General features: G+C 37.3%; 1 protein-coding gene across 1 annotated transcript; it reads right to left on the bottom strand.

Moving 5' to 3' along the window:
* Positions 1-3925: 3925 nt before the first annotated feature.
* On the bottom strand, positions 3926-6405 carry LOC143885803 (expansin-A10-like). The gene is made up of 4 exons (XM_077389865.1): positions 6318-6405; positions 6031-6164; positions 5633-5945; positions 3926-4656 (listed from the first exon to the last, which is right to left on the bottom strand). Coding segments are annotated over exons 1-4 (756 nt in total). The 5' UTR covers positions 6320-6405; the 3' UTR covers positions 3926-4349.
* Positions 6406-15985: the final 9580 nt, after the last annotated feature.

Genomic DNA, 15985 nt, shown 5'->3' with positions numbered 1-15985 from the left:
CTGTTCAGGCAGGATAAATGCTTGAAACCTATTAAAATGTGTTAAACAACCAGTTACTCCAACAGCTTAAGCTCTTGGAGATGGCGTTATTTAATCTTTTATACTTTAACACTCCCCTTCATGTGTGGCCCCTCTTTTGGGTCTGGCCTACACATGGCACATGTGGCCCCTCTTTTGGGTTTGGCGATTGCATGTGGATATTTGCTATCAACGAGGTTTGAATTTAGGACCTTTCGCTCTCATATCGTGTAAAACTTACCACTTACTCGCTTTTGGAGATGGCGTTATTTAATCTTTTATATTTTAACAAAATGGAAGCCCCTAGGACTTAGATTACCCTCTCAGAAAACTGTTTCTCAATTGTTACGGTTCCGAGCGGGGCCTGCGGCCTGCCTAAGTTTGAGACTAGGTGGGATCCAGCCTAGTATCGGACAGGTTTAAAAGGCCTTGCCTACGGAGCTTTTGTTGTAACAGTTAGGTACTTAACATTTGGTATCATCCTATATTCGAGTATCAAAAGGAGCAACATGTGGAGAGGTAGGGCTACCTAGCAAAAATTCAATATTAAAGTTGCCCTAGAGTGAGCAGCCGTAGAAGGGGAGACCTCTGAAAGGGCTACCTAGAAAAAAAAAAGGCCATAGTGAAAGCCGTCACAGAGTGGGCCGCCAAGGACGACAAATGTGGAAGTGTGGTGGAAATTTACCACCCTGAGTGGGAGGCTGCCTAGGTATAGGAGTAGGTGGGACCCAGCTTGGTATGTGACAAGTTTAAAGATCATAGCCTAAAGGCAGGCGTTCCATGTTCCGGAGCTTTTGGCCTAGTTGTTAGGTATCCAACTTCAATCCAGCCCCAGGGCCTCATTAACCAAGTGCACCTGATGTGTGTGTGCGCGCGTGTGTATGTGAGAGAGAGAGAGAGAATTGTAAATTTGATTCATAAAAATACCCAGTTAGTAAAATGAAACCTTGACCACCATTTTCACAAGAAATAAACAGAACTGGTTTGACTGATGTGTTATGTAATAAACCCAAGCAAACACCGACCCAACATCACATTAATGAAGAGAGACAGTTAACAAACATGTGTATCAGAGGTTGTAAGTTTTCAACTTCCTTCATTAAAGCCACTGTTGAATTCTTCAAGGTTGTTGCAACAGCTTTGACAGTATACCCAACTACAGATCCACATAGGGAAATTTTTCTTTCTTGGATTTATTCTCTACCCAAAAAATAAAACCGCTTTTACTAGGTGCAAATGCAGACAGTAAATTTGACAGAACTAAATTATTAAAACTTCATCTACCAATTCTGCTTATTCGGCCAAACAAAAGCAGAGTTTCTCTTGTTAGGATCTTTTTTATTGTTAATTAAACAAAAAACAGCACACGATTCATTCAAAAAAGTGCTTCTTGATTAATATTTTATGGGGGAAAAAGGAAAAAATTTAGAGTGGGGCGCTTAAATTTTATGAGTTAACTAGTGGAAAACACATTAAGATATGACCTTAATGATCAACCTTGGGTCTTACCTCACATGTGTAATCTAAGACCTTTAATTTGGTAGATCCTATTGGGGGACTGTTAAAGATGCCTTACTGATAAACACTTTTGGATTAGAGGTGCAACTCAGGCCGGGTTGGATCGGGTTGAGGTCAACCCTAGCCCAACTTGAGATGCCATTACCTCAATCGTAAACCGACTCAACCCGAGCCTCGGGTTGAAGAGGATCAACCCTAACCCAACCCAACCCAACCCGCCTCTAAATCTTGCAACCCCAACCCAATTTTCTAAATCGGGTCAGGTCGGAGGTTCGGGTTGGCTCGGGGCAAAAAAATGAAAACAAAAGTATATAAAAGAAACCATGTAGCTAAGATTTTGAAGATCACGATAAAATTAGGGGAAAGGGCCAGGTTCAGTTTTGGTCGGGTTGGGTCGAATTGTTCAAGGCCTCAACCCTAACCCAACCCAAAATTAAACCTGTGGATTTTCCCAACCTGACCCGAGATGGAATCAGGTTGAACCTGTCGGGTTTGGCTTGACCATGACCCAAGTTGCACCCCTATTTAGGATCATCCAATTCTGTTGCGGGATCACCCTTATTGTTCTAGACTTGTGGTTGTCCACCAATTCAAATCTAGAACAACTTGTGGTTGTTCTAGACATTTCATTGGGTACTAGAGCTACCTTGTATGATGGTATAAGAGGAATTCTAAAGTGAACGGCACCCTTGAAAAAAACAGCCCCAAGGGCACTCTCATTGGATCAACATAATCTAAGTGCATTCGATCAACATAACCAAAGTGCATTCGATATTAATTTACTTTTACATTTTTCAGTTCTATTATAAATGCAATCTGGTGACGTGGATCCAATGGTGGTGCCCTTGCCTAGTCTTAGTAGTATAGATGTCTAAATGCTATTAAGAAATTTACATTTATAAGGTGTTTAAGGGAAATGATAAATGCGACCCTTTTCATCACTTGGGATACCGAGGAACAATGTATCAATGACTGCAGAGGGGCTGATTGCCACGTACACTGGGTGTCCCATGGGATGAAAAGAGGCGCATTTATCATTTCCCAGTGTTTAATAGTTATAGGAAATTTTATATTTAAAAGCTTTATAGTAATGACAAGCGTAGGCATCGGAACCCAATGTTTTCATATTATGTTACAAACATGGGATTTGCTAGGGACCATTGCAGAAGGCATTTCGTGGACTGTCTGTTGCATGAGAATGCAGCCATCTCATGAATAAAGACAAAATCTATTGAAAAGTTAGCCTATGCGGCTGCTCTCTCATGCAACAGACCATCCGCGAAATGCCTTCTGCAATGGTCCTTAGCAAATCCAGCAAATATACATATACAGCTCCTCTCATAGCTCAACATGATGGCCATGTTAGCAATCTAGGACTTTTCCTCAAGTACAAATATTAAAAAGCTTGAAAGAAAGATTCCATAAGCCTCCATGACAGAATGTTTTTCCCTATTAAATCATTTCTATAGCACACAAGCATAAACAAGCTATTAATTTGTTACTTACCAAGAAGTCGGAAATTACATCGGCAAGTCTGACGCGTAGTTACTTGGAACATTCAACAGAACAAGCACAATTGGCACTCTAATAATTAATGGTCTATTAAATTAATAATCTCTTATATCATATTGCTTAGACTAGGAACTAATAATGTTCCTTTGCTGATAATATATTCTCTCTTATTTCTAATCCCGAAAACAAAAATAATCTCATATTTCTAATCCTTAAAACAAAATTTCTGTGATATAACAGAGGACCATCTTGGAAAATGTTGTTCAAAATACATATGAATATTAATTTTGTTCGAAGAACAGATTGGATGTAAGTATATATATATATATGTAAGTACATAGGAAACGTTCTTCAGCCTCTGAAGTAAAATCCGTTGTGGTAGGCATTGGATCCATGCAACATGGTAGTGGCAATGGAACCAATGGCGGACGTACGAAAGAAGACTTTCGTAGGAGGTCGTTGGGTTTTCTTTTTGCCAAAGAAATAGGAATGAAACCTAGTGCAAAAATAACATGAGTGGGCAAGGCAAAGCAAAAGGTCGGATAAAAGAAGTGCCACGTGGTTAGAAGGGGCGGGGTGCTCGACAACACCTGATAATTAATATTTTCTAATACCTTATATAAAATGCAATCACCAACAGTATTAATTATTAGAGGCCCAACAAAAGATTTGGAAAGTAAACTCCCACATCATCAATCCTTCTAATCATACAATAGGCTTCCAGATTAATGGTAGTCATTCAAACATCACATATCCTAATTCGAAACTAAAGTTTTCCTCCTGAGCAAGAACTGAAATGCATGTATGGATAACTAAACCTTCTTTAGTCAATAAATCAGTTTGAAGATAGTGAAATTGACAAAATTACAGCACCACATAAACATAAACTGCTTTTCATTACTAGGTAAATGGAGTTACATTTACGGTCTTGAGTAGTAACTCAAACAGAGCAAAGGACATATTCAGCAACCAGCTGATTACAATGACCTTATCAAGGCAAAAATAAAAAAGAAGAGAAACAAAAAATAAGTCTCTCATTAGTATACTAACGGCGGGTGGTAAAAGTCCACCTCTGCCTAAACAGAACATCACACTACTATTTTGAGTTTCTATCCCTAAGACCCTTAAAAAGGGGGAATAGAAAGTCACTATAAAATTAATATGAGAAGGACCCTCTTAAAATAAGCCCTTTTCATGTTGACCCAACACTTAGCTATACTACCAATACCAACTATCACTATACTGTACTAGTATCAAGTAGACCTAAATATAGAGGCACCCCCTTGGAATTTAGCATTTGTCTAGTTGAATTGGGCCCCAGAGAAGGTCTGCCCAAAGGACCAACCAGCAGGGGCAGCATTGTAGGACACTACACTAAGCCCATCACTTGTGGTGACCTTGAAAGAGAGGCTTTGGCCATTGAGGTAAGTGTTGCTTTGCCAGTTTTGGCCCCAGTTCCTAGACATTGCCTGCCATCCAGTCCTTGAACCCTTGATGGAAACAGCATGAACATCACCAGCCCCTCCAACATTAGTTATAAGGACCAAGTTGAAGTAGGAATGTCCATTGATGGTGAACCTTATGCCTCCTCTCTTCCTGCATGGTACCCTACAAGACCCAAAGTAAAACAGCTCTCAGCACCCAAAAAAGGGGAAATCAATCACCATCAAAGATAAATTGAAAATAACAGCAGAAACAGTATAACCAACAAGAAGTCTAGTGATGTTGGCACCACCATATTTTAATTACTGCACAAACTCAGCTTGTCTTTACTTCTTTTAAAAAGCGGTCAGCGGTTATTACAGTTCCCAAAAAAACTCTCAAAAACCATTAAAAAGAAAAGACAAGCTTAGTTTGTGAAAACATGGTAGTCCCAACTACTCCCAAAGTCCCAATATCAATGATGTGATGTTGGCACTACTATGTTTTAATAACTGCACAAACTCAGCTTGTATTTTCTTTTTTAAACAGCTGTCAACGTTATTACAGTTCCCAAAAAAAAACTCTCAAAAGCCAATTAAAAAGAATAGACAAGCTGAGTTTGTGAAAAGATGGTAGTGCCAATATCAATTCCAGTGATGTTATTGATATTGGCACTACCATGTTTTAATAAGTGCGGGAAACTCACCTTGTTTTTTCTTTTCCAAACAGCTGTCAGAGGTTATTACAGTTCCCGATAAACTCTCAAAAGCCAAATAAAAAAGAAAAGACAAACCGAGTCTGTGAAATTATTAAAACATGGTAGTGCCAATCTCAATAGCCAACATGAATACTCATTCACGAGGAGAAAAAGTATGACTAAGAAAGAAGAGAAGGCTTTAGTAACCCACAAAAGAACCAAATATAAGCTATGCTTCTTGGGTAATAAATGGCACTTAAGGATACTCTGCTCTAAAACAGAGCAAAGAGAAAACATAATCTCAGTGAGAATCACTAACAAGAGATGATTTTAAGTAAACTACATCCACATAAACAAAAGGGTTTTAGGTCTGAGGAGGAGGATTTGATGTGGGGAAAAACAAAAAAGACATAACTTTAGAGCCCAATTCAAAGAATGTCTCAGGACTGTTAAATAAAGATATACCTTCTAAAAGAAACAGGTACAATCCCAGCCCTATATTGAGCAATGTGTTGGAAGACAGGCTGAGAGAGGTCAAAATGTTGCTGAGGAGGGTTACACCAACCCCCTGCATTGTTTGGGAGAGCATTATTTGGTGGGCAAAAATTGGTAGCAGTGACCACAATAGAGCCTGGAAGGCACCATCTAGGGTCATTCACACACCTAATCTCATAACAAGACCCACAGCTCAACCCATTATTGAAGAGAGCAGTGCTCAAAGCTGCTGTGTTAGTCCCATAACCCTGACTATACAGGTTTCCATAACCACAAGCCCCACCTACAAAACAAAACATCAATCAAACAACATTACAAATAAAGGGTTCCTGTGAAAAAAAGCCACAAATGTTCATTTTATTACATACCCATTGTCCCAGAAGCATCACCCCCTCCATAGAAGGTGGCATGAGCATTAGTCCAACCACCCCCACCATATCCATAGACAGATTTTAAGATTGAGAGAAAACCCACCACAAAGAACCCAAAATGACCCATTTCCCTGCAACAAAAAAAAAGTGGGCTATTTAGCATTTTGATAGAGCTTAAGCCAAGTTGAGTTAGTACTCATGAGATGAGACGGTATTCTCAAAGAAAAGAAGAAAAAAAAAAAGAACTGAAACAGAAGGCTAAGGGGGAAAAGGAGAATTATTACATTGGGATAAAGGGGAGAATGAAAACTAGAGAAGGAAGGAGTTGGGAGGAGGAAGTTTGGGTGTGAGGGGGAGAATAAATAGATGTTTGGGGCCAACTAAGGTTACTGATATTGGCACTACCATGTTTTGATAATGGCACTTTTGGGAGCTTAATGGGACCTGCAAATCTGCAATGACCTTTGACAGTTGTTTAAATAATAAAAGACAAAAGGATTTTGTGCAATTATCAAAACATGGTAGTGTCAATATCGGTAACCCCAACTAACTGACACTTGTTTAGATGTTGGGACAAAAACCGCTAGGTGGAAGGCGGTTTTGTTATTTGAAAAGGAGGTTTCTTTTTTCTCATGCATTTTGGTGAAAGTTGTTTTGTGGCTAGAAACCGTGTGGTTTTGGACTTTTCCTTTTGGTATTAAGGCCAAAACCAAGTGGGCTAAGCGGTTTTGAATCGGAGGTAAAAGTGCAATAACTTATTCCAATTTTCCAACCAAGATTCCTTTTTAACTTCCCAAAATTTCCCTACCTCTGTTTTAACATCTAGCAAGGAGGAGTAACCTTTTTCTTTTTCTTTATCTTTTTGTTTTTTTTAGGCTAATGATACTGGCACTACCATGTTTTAATAATTGCACAAACTCATTGTGAATTTTATTATTTAAACAGCTATCAAAAGTTATGACAGTTACCCACCAAAAAAAGGTTATTACAGTTCCCAAAAAGCTCTCATGACCCAATTAAACAGAAAAGACAAGCTGAGTTGTTGCAATTATCAAAACATGGCAGTGCCAATATCAGTAGCCTTCTGTTGTTTTGTCACTTGGTTACATTGGCTTTTACCCTTTTTTAAGGCTAGGTCTAAATGCTAAAAGACCAAACCCTCTGCCACCTGTAGATTTTCTTATCCATTTCTCTAACATGATTTTCATCTTTGCAAAAGCAATTCCTTTTATTTATTAATCTAACATTTTTTCAGCTTTGTTACCTCATTTTGATCTCTCTTTTCTTATGTGCATAACTTCATTAATTTATTTTTCTAATAACATGATTATCAGCTTTTTTTTACTGGTAGACTAACTTGAAACTGGCTTGATTATCAGCTTTGCTACATGTTATGGGTTGATTAGTTCTAGAGAAGCAATCTCAGGCCTGATACCATTTCTAACAAAGAATTATAAACAACCAAAATCTCACACTGACTTGCTTAATGGAAATTACAATGCAAATACAGAGATTTTATATGATGTTTGACTGTATAAACCTGTATTTTTCTAAAAGTATGATTCGCCCCAGTCCATAGGATGATCCAACCCATCCATTTGTTGGGCCACAACATAAATAGGTTAGGCCGAAAAAAAATTTCCATAGGATGATCTTAGCCATCCTATCTATAGAAGTTTCCATAATGTGCAGTCCCTCTATAGATCAGAGGGCTAGGATCATCCTATGGAAATGATTTTTGGGGCCCAAAACATGGATGGTTTAGATCATCCTAGGGAGTGGGCTGTACCGCACATTTTGAAAAAGAGTAAGAACTACAACCCTCTTCCCATTAAAAAAAAACTCCACTTTCATGGTCAAGCCGTACTGCCGTAAGCCGTTTATGAGGACTTGGGAAAGTGAATTGAATTTAACATGAATTGACCCACATTTCTCTTTTTTTTGCCTTTTTCTTTCTTTCTTTCAAAAACCCCTCATTAAATGTAATTTCTGATATTGCAGAATGCTCTCTCTGCATCCTTTCATTTGAGAAACAGAAATTCCACATTTATTTTATTCACTTACCTCCACTTGGGTTTTATTTTATAAATCTAGAAAGCTGATAAGTTAACCTGCAAATTGCATTGCATGTTGAAATGAGGAAAACCCATATGTGGTTAACCTTTCTTAACATTGAATGCTTTTCAACAACCACTTTGCTGCATATTTTCTGCATCCACATCTGGTGTCTTCTTCAGCTAATTTGTTCTAAAGACTTTGATACCTTTTTCAATGTGTACTATTGTACTATGACGTAAAAAGCACTACTCTTTAGGTATAACTAACTTAAGAATGTGAGATTAAACAATGCATTTGAAACTGTTAAAAAACCAATTTTTTAAGTCCAAATCTAAATAAAAAATGAAGATAAATCCATGGTTTGGTTGATTGACAGCACAATATTTCCTGTAATCACGCCATAGGGATTTAACGTTTAATTCAACCACTCAAAAGTTAGAATCAAAGTAAATAAAAGGTAAAAATTAACATTTCAATGGAGGGTGTTTTTTTTACTTGGTCTTTAAGGACAAGACGATAGTTCCTTCTCATTGTCGTTTGTTTATGAGTCCTATATGTTCTTTCTGTTTTTTTTTTTTTTTGGGTGGAATTTTATGTCATTCATATTTGTATCCCTTTTCATGTGTGAAAGAACCAATTAGTCCAAAAGCTTAAGCTGTTAGAGTTGGTGCTAGTTAAACATTTATACTTGCAACACTCCCCCTCACGTGTGGCCTCTCTTTTTTTTGGGTTGGATGTACACATGAATTTTTAATATCAAGGAGCTGTTGGGTTTTGAACCCAGGACCTGCCTTAAGGCAATAGCTGTGATACCATGTGAAACAACCAATTACTCCAACAGCTTAAGCTGTTATAGTTTGTGTTTTGTGTGCCATTTATACTTCAACATCATGTTATCAAATCCCATATAAATCTAGAAAAAAAAAAAAAAACATTACTACATCTACCTTTTCAAGCCCTTACTGCTTTTTAGCATTTTATAACCAGAGTGAAAATAGGTGAAATTCAGAGCCCATTGTTGCCGCAGTTTTCTTTGAAAATAAACTGAATTTTGAACTGGGTTTGTTCTGTTCAACAAATGTCTGGTAACACCTGATACTACACTTTGTTTTTCTCACCAAAACGTAAAAGATCATTAGATTTTGAGGTCTGGTTGGTTTGTATTCTTCTGATAAAAATGGCAGAAGTTTGAATAACTTGTTTGGTTTTATTCATATGTATGCCTGCCATTTAGCTCTTGAAAGTCATTTCCAGTTAACTTTCAAGTATCCAATGTACTTGTCATTTGTTTTTTCCTTTCTTTTCTCTACCTCACCTCCATTTGGCTCCATTTTTCTTGTAATATCTCCTTTTATCTCTCCAGATACTTCCAAATAAATTCAATCAAAGAGAACAATAGGAACAAACCAGAATTCAAATTCCAAGCTTGAAAATTGTAGTCAAGTGTAATTTTCAGAAATCAGGTTCTGTCCCTAAATTTGACTATCCTGTGATGAGGAGCTTATAATTTACGATCCCTAAAATGACTAATATGCCCCTTTACTTGGGTTGAAATTACATCTTATTTTCTAATTCTTATTTTAAGAAAAAAAATTTCTCCATGGGTGAAATGAATGATAGAATTTTAGTAAGTTGTCTAGAAAAAAGAGTTTGTTTTTCTCTTATCTAAATTCCATAGCAGGATCCTGGTTCACTTGTGGTCAAATGACTGGTTTAGCCCTAAAATTGGAAGAATTAAAACATGACATGCTAGTGGGGACCACACTATATGAGAAAAGAGTTCCTACACAATAGTGTAGATAAGTTATCTACACACTAGTTTAAAATACAGTGGGGATGACATTGTTCGGGTGATCCAAAGCATTCATTTGATGGGCCCCTCAAATAGATATGTGCCCCCACTGTATTTTAAGCTAGTGTGTAGATAAATAATGCGGCATCCACTGTATTTTAAGCTAGTGTGTAGATAACTTATCTACACTGGTGTGTAGAAACTCTTTTCTCTTTCACAATAGGTGTAAAATTAAACTCCATGACCTCTCTGCAAATGACTGTTTTGCCCATTGCATTCATCAAAACCCCCACTTCATCCGCAAATTGATGGTGATTGATAACTACAGCTTGAATTTCCTGAATTGACTTTAGGATTATCTTCCTTTTGTCTTGTTGGATGGATTGGCTATGTATAGAACAACAGGATTTAAAAGCAAGATTAGCAAATAGTAGGCATTTGTATGTTTTTAAAAGAGCATTTTGGTCCATTAAAATTTGATGTTCTCTTTGTCTATTCAGAAAAGGATAAGAGGCTATGGCCATTTTCTCTGTGAGATATATTTCCTTAGAAATATGCGAATTGGGGAGAAAAGCTCTTTCTATGTGACCAGATTCATAATTAATACAGAGAGGCTTTAGCCCACATGGTTCTAGATTATCATGATCCTTGTTCTGAGGTCCCCAACATGTAGATAACTTAGCTCACGAGATTTTACATGATGTGTGGCCGTATAAACCTGTATGTTTTAAAAGCCCACTCCATAGCAATGATCCAAACCGTCCATTTATTTTACCACAACGTAAATAGGTTGTGCCGCAAAAATCATTCCCATAGGATTATCCTAACCCTCATATCTGTAGAGGTTTTCATAATGTTTATTCCCTCTATAGATCGGAGGGTTAGGGTCATCCTATGGAAAAGATTTTTTGGGCACAACCTATTTACGTTGTGACCCAACAAATGGATGGTTTGGATCATCTTATGGAGTGGGCTTACGACCACACATCATATAAAATCTCCTTAACTAACTATTTGATCATATAATTTAAATATGGGTTCATGTCCATTTATCTTAATTATTCGTTTACAAGCCATTGATCATACAACTAGAATCATCCAATAAGTAAAACTCTCTAATCATGTCATATCCATGAACAACCTCCCCACATGCCAAAAATTGTTTCTGGTGATTACCCAGGTTAGTGAGCGGTCGATTGGTTTGAGTAGTGTGATGTGCGTTTACGGAGCGAATGTCAAAAATTCAATTCTAGGGGTAATCAATTTCCATTCCCTATGATGAATTTCATGTGGTAGAGAAGAAGAGGAGAATGTCCCCTATTCCTTGGGCTATAATTTCCTTTTAAACAAAAGGACTTTTAAATGACACGATTCCAAAGTGATGGCTATAGTGCTGATATACGCATTGCAAACGACTTCAAAGAGAAGAATCTGATTAAATTCTTAACAAAAGAACACAAACAAATGTCAGTGCGAAGCACATAGAATCAAAGAGAAATGCTCACAATAACTGGTGAATTCATTTCATCGGATCTTCAATTCATGTTAAGAAACTACAACTAATGAAAAATAAAAGATAGCGAAGAAAGATAAAGTAACATAAAGATAAACTAATACATGTTTGGTAACTAATACATCCCTTTATATAGATATATCTACCATAATTTTCTTTAACTGCTCCTGATTCTTAGAGGGAACTTGCTATAGCTACCAACTTCTACTTTGAATGTTAAACTTCAATTCATTGAGTAACTGTTGTCTTTTTCCCTTGAAAGAAATGACCATTTCTAAGGGAGAATTTAGCAACCGATAACTCAGTTGAGCACATGACCGATTTCAAATTCAAAAATGGTTGTAAACATATTCCTTTTAAACTAGAGATTGTTCTTCTCTTCACTTGTTCAATGATTCAAACTATGCATTTATTGGGCCCCATTGAAAATCTTCTCCTTTGGATGATCCTAACCTTTGATCTTAACCCCAATGGCAATGGTGCAATCAGAGGGCTACGATTGTATTATCCAATAAAATCTCCGAAAGTTTTAAGATAATATATTACTTCAATTTTTTATAAACCCGCTAACCACCTTGTCGTTTGCACTTTGCATGTCACTAACGTGGGAATCTTTTCTTCTACTTTTTCCATTTGATCTGGACCGTTCATCTTCTTTCTGAACAACTGTTATAGAGTATATTATTCTCCTCAACTACAAGTCAAAAAACAACATCATTTGGGTTGTTGACTGTTTTCACTCCAAAAAACTAACCATATTCAATGTATTTGAAGGATTTATGTCAAGTAATAAAAGAGTGTGAAACACTGATACACATTGCTTGAGACTTTCGGCTAAAAAAACATACCCATTTGGGTTAATGACAGAGTTGACTAGTCTAGATCAGAAGCCAACCAGGCATGATCTTGAATGTTGTCCTTTCACAACAGATTTTTGAAAGAGAGAATCAAACTCTTGATTTTTTTTTTATAGAGAAAAAGGAATCCATGTTAACAAAAGGCTTGGATTTTAGATATGGAAAGTTTCCGTGATCAATGCAACCTTGTCTATGAAAGGGAGAGGATGAATCTTCTCAATAGATTGGATGGTCTTGGTCTTACTAACCTAATTCCTAACCTAACTACTTTGAAATTGCTCACTTTACACTCAAAGTGCTCTAAACCTTTAATTAACCAAGGTGGATTGTGATTCCATTGAAAATTGGGTTATGATTTGGGGAGCTTTGCAGACTTCTAGAGGCAATGCTTTTAAGAGTCATGAAAGAAAAATAAAGTTGAGGTTGAAGATTGGTGTAATGGGGATATTTAATGAGTAGCAATTCATTTGGGGTGTGTGCATATCAATCATGAAGAATTTTACTAGGGTCGTTATGCCGACAGAAGGTTCTCAGTTCTCACAAAACCCATGTCTAAACGCTTTGGTAAAAGTTTAGAGGATTGCTGCCAAAAGGGTCTCTCTCTCTCTCTCTCTCTCTCTCTCTCTCTCTCTCACACACACACACACACACACACTCCCACAGACCATCCTTCCTTGCCTTTTGCTGTCTTATTTAGAAAATAAGTAAACAAAACTAGGAGATTTTATATGATGTGTCCCCATGGAGGCTAGTATTTTTCTGCCACACACATCACATAATGGCTCTACATAATAGATATATGTTGTAAATACAAAAATACATGCATCTTTTAGTTTTTTCCCTAATTCTTACAAAATATTTTTCGAATTTTTTTGAGCATATGCCTTTTGAAATCATTCTCGAATCCAAACTAAATAACTATACTTGTAATCAACAATGCAAGACACATTGAGGCTATTTTACCACATCATACTCCTTGTACTCGATGCTTAAAACTAGCGAATTTGGACAATTTCTCTCTTAATTTTACTGGGAATCTAGTGATAGTGAACCTTATAGATCCGACATGTAGATCGAACTGACTGTGAAGTTATCAATAAAGACAAGATTCTCCCATTTTCTTTCGGAGCTCGGGTACATATCGTGCCGATGATTTCTAAGTGTCTTGATTTATTTAAATGTTGAATCCCTAGGATAAAGTCAAGACAATGAGACAGCGAATATGGAAGCTGGTATGGCTTGATTGTGAAGGAATAAGCAGCCTAAACAAATCTAAGGTGAAGGCTGATTCTCTCAACAGTCAATATTATTAAATGTGTGTTCTTCTTTCTATGAGATATAAAATACAATCACTTCAATATTGCTCATGGATCAACTTTGCCTCTCCCATCAACACCAATTCAGAGAAGGCAATAAAGTTGCGGACGCTCTCGCAAATGAAGCAGTTATTTCCAAATCGAACCGATTTTATCAAGGCTGGCCAGAATTGCCAACCACGGCCCGTGGGGCTGCAAGATGTGATGCTTTAGGTCTTCCTAATCTCCGATCGAGGATGACCTAGGTGGTGGGCGGTTTTTAGGGAATGTGTTTGATTTAGAGGCGAGTCGATAAGCCCTCTTTCTGTAATTCTGCAATTTCTATATAATATTTTGAGGTCCTCCCCGGGGCCGCAATCTGTTTCGGGTTTAAAAAAAATCACTTCAATATTGTGTTTTATATGGATCTTTCATTGGATTAAAACATTTAAAATGCCCTCCTAATCACATTGCATGGATGTAAATTACTATAACAAACGTTCAGCTGTAACGAAAAGATCTGCTAGAAAAGATAAGTAAACATAGGTCGGGTGAGGGGTATTTTTGTGGGTACTTTTGCTATTGAATTCTATACAAATATTTTTAAAAAGGACGTGTGGGCCCAAGCTTTTGGAGTTCTTGAGTAGAGAAAATCATTTTCCTAAAAGCTAAACAGAATCCACAGAGTTTGATGTTTGCTGGTTAGGATTTCACCCAAGTTTTGGATCTTTTGAGAACTTTTAAGACTTGTTTGTCACTCTAAAAGTGTTATCAAACTTCTAAATTGAAACTATATTGATATTAGGTGACTTTGGTGATAAAGTTTGAGGTTTCGCGTGAAGGGATTGAGGGTTTTCTTACATACAACTTATGATTCTTAAGCCATGTTTGTAAACTAAAAGGTCATGTTTTGAACTGATATACTATTATTCTTTTGAAAGCATGTTTTAGCATGTTTTTACTTTTTAATATTTAAAAACATGTCTAGTGAAATTAGCCTAAGATTAATATCCAACATGTAAGAGAGATTTTATTTTGCAATGGGGGTTGCAAAATTGGCCCTTTGTGTTGAAGTATAAATGATAAAATAACACCGACTCTAGGAGCTTAAGCTTTTGAAGTAATTGGTTGTTTCACACGGTCTCAGAGACAAGGCAAGTCTTGGGTTGAAATTAAACCGAACAATTCCTTGATAATAAAAATCCCTGTAAGGACTAACGAAAAAAAAAAAGGAGCCACGCATGAGGAAGAGTGTTTAACTATAAATGATTATAAATAATACACCAACTCTTAACAGCTTAAACTTCAACACGCCCAAACCAAAGAGTATGCGACATAGATAGTAGCATTCTTTAAGGGTGAAATACATAGTTGATCTTGAACCACAAGGTTGAAAGGCTTTTACAACCATGTGGATAAGGTGGCCCATGCACTACAAAAGAGAATTAGGAACAGTATTACCTATAGAAAACGATTGAAAATCTCAGGAAATCAAGCTCAAGTAGAAAGTACACTTCCCACCCCTTCTTTTGACTATCTATACGTACGTAGAGATGCTGTGGGCATGACATGGTTTAGAGACTAAGAGTGCATCTCTCTTTCTTAATTAATGGGATCCAGCTACACACCACCCATGTGCCACTAGTTGATGCATCATTAAACACAGTGTTGTTTTTGTAAAAAGTTATTTGCATGCATGGACAAAGGTGTCATACATGCTTGGGGCTTCAAAGTTCAAATAGGAAAGCACTCGTGCAAAGCTAAAGACATTGCACCATTTAATATAGGAAGTAATGGCCCTCTCCACATGATCAAGCACTCGTGCAAAGCTAAAGACATTGCACCATTTAATATAGGAAGTAGTATGGCCCTCTCCACATGATCCTCACATGGCTACATGAGAAGCTTGACCAATACTAGGAGCTTTTACCCTTGAAGCTTTAATACGACTGTAGGAAGAAACACAAATGAGAACCTTTCATACAAGCATGCAAAACTAAAAATGAAAAAGAATTTTTGTCAGATGCCCATTTCAGTAATGACCCACAAAAGCCCAACAAAAAGCACTGCTACCAGGGTCCATTTGTTTGGCAAAACATGTGGCTAACAACATTATTGGTTCCGTCCCTTCACCTCGATCTGTTGGACTTTCCGTATTGGGGTGATGTTAATCTGATGCTATGGATTGAACCTTGTCTGTTGGCCCAATTTGTTTGGTAAAACATGTGGCTAACAACATTCTCTATTGCATAGAATGTGCAATTGTTGGGCATATGGCCAACAGAGCACATGAGTAGGTTAAGACTGGACCAAAAGATGCTATGAGCCTTCGAATTGAAGTTCGAAGGGAGAGGGTGAAACCTGTTGGCCTGGGCAGCGTACTGGCCCAAATCAGAGGTTGGCCGCATGGTCCTAGGCTTTGTGCCAGCAATGCCCC

The sequence above is a fragment of the Tasmannia lanceolata genome, unplaced genomic scaffold, assembly GCF_043159265.1.
Source record: "Tasmannia lanceolata isolate RefF3 unplaced genomic scaffold, GAP_Taslan_0.1 ptg000009l, whole genome shotgun sequence".
Classification (NCBI taxonomy): Eukaryota; Viridiplantae; Streptophyta; class Magnoliopsida; order Canellales; family Winteraceae; genus Tasmannia; species Tasmannia lanceolata.
This window is presented reverse-complemented; position numbering and strand designations above follow the sequence as displayed.

Coding starts and splice junctions, on each gene's coding strand:
- LOC143885803 (XM_077389865.1), bottom strand. Junction 5,946..6,030: donor TGATGCTTCTGGGACAATGG/GTATGTAATAAA, acceptor TTTGTTTTGTAG/GTGGGGCTTGTGGTTATGGA. Junction 4,657..5,632: donor GTACCTGTTTCTTTTAGAAG/GTATATCTTTAT, acceptor TGGGTCTTGTAG/GGTACCATGCAGGAAGAGAG.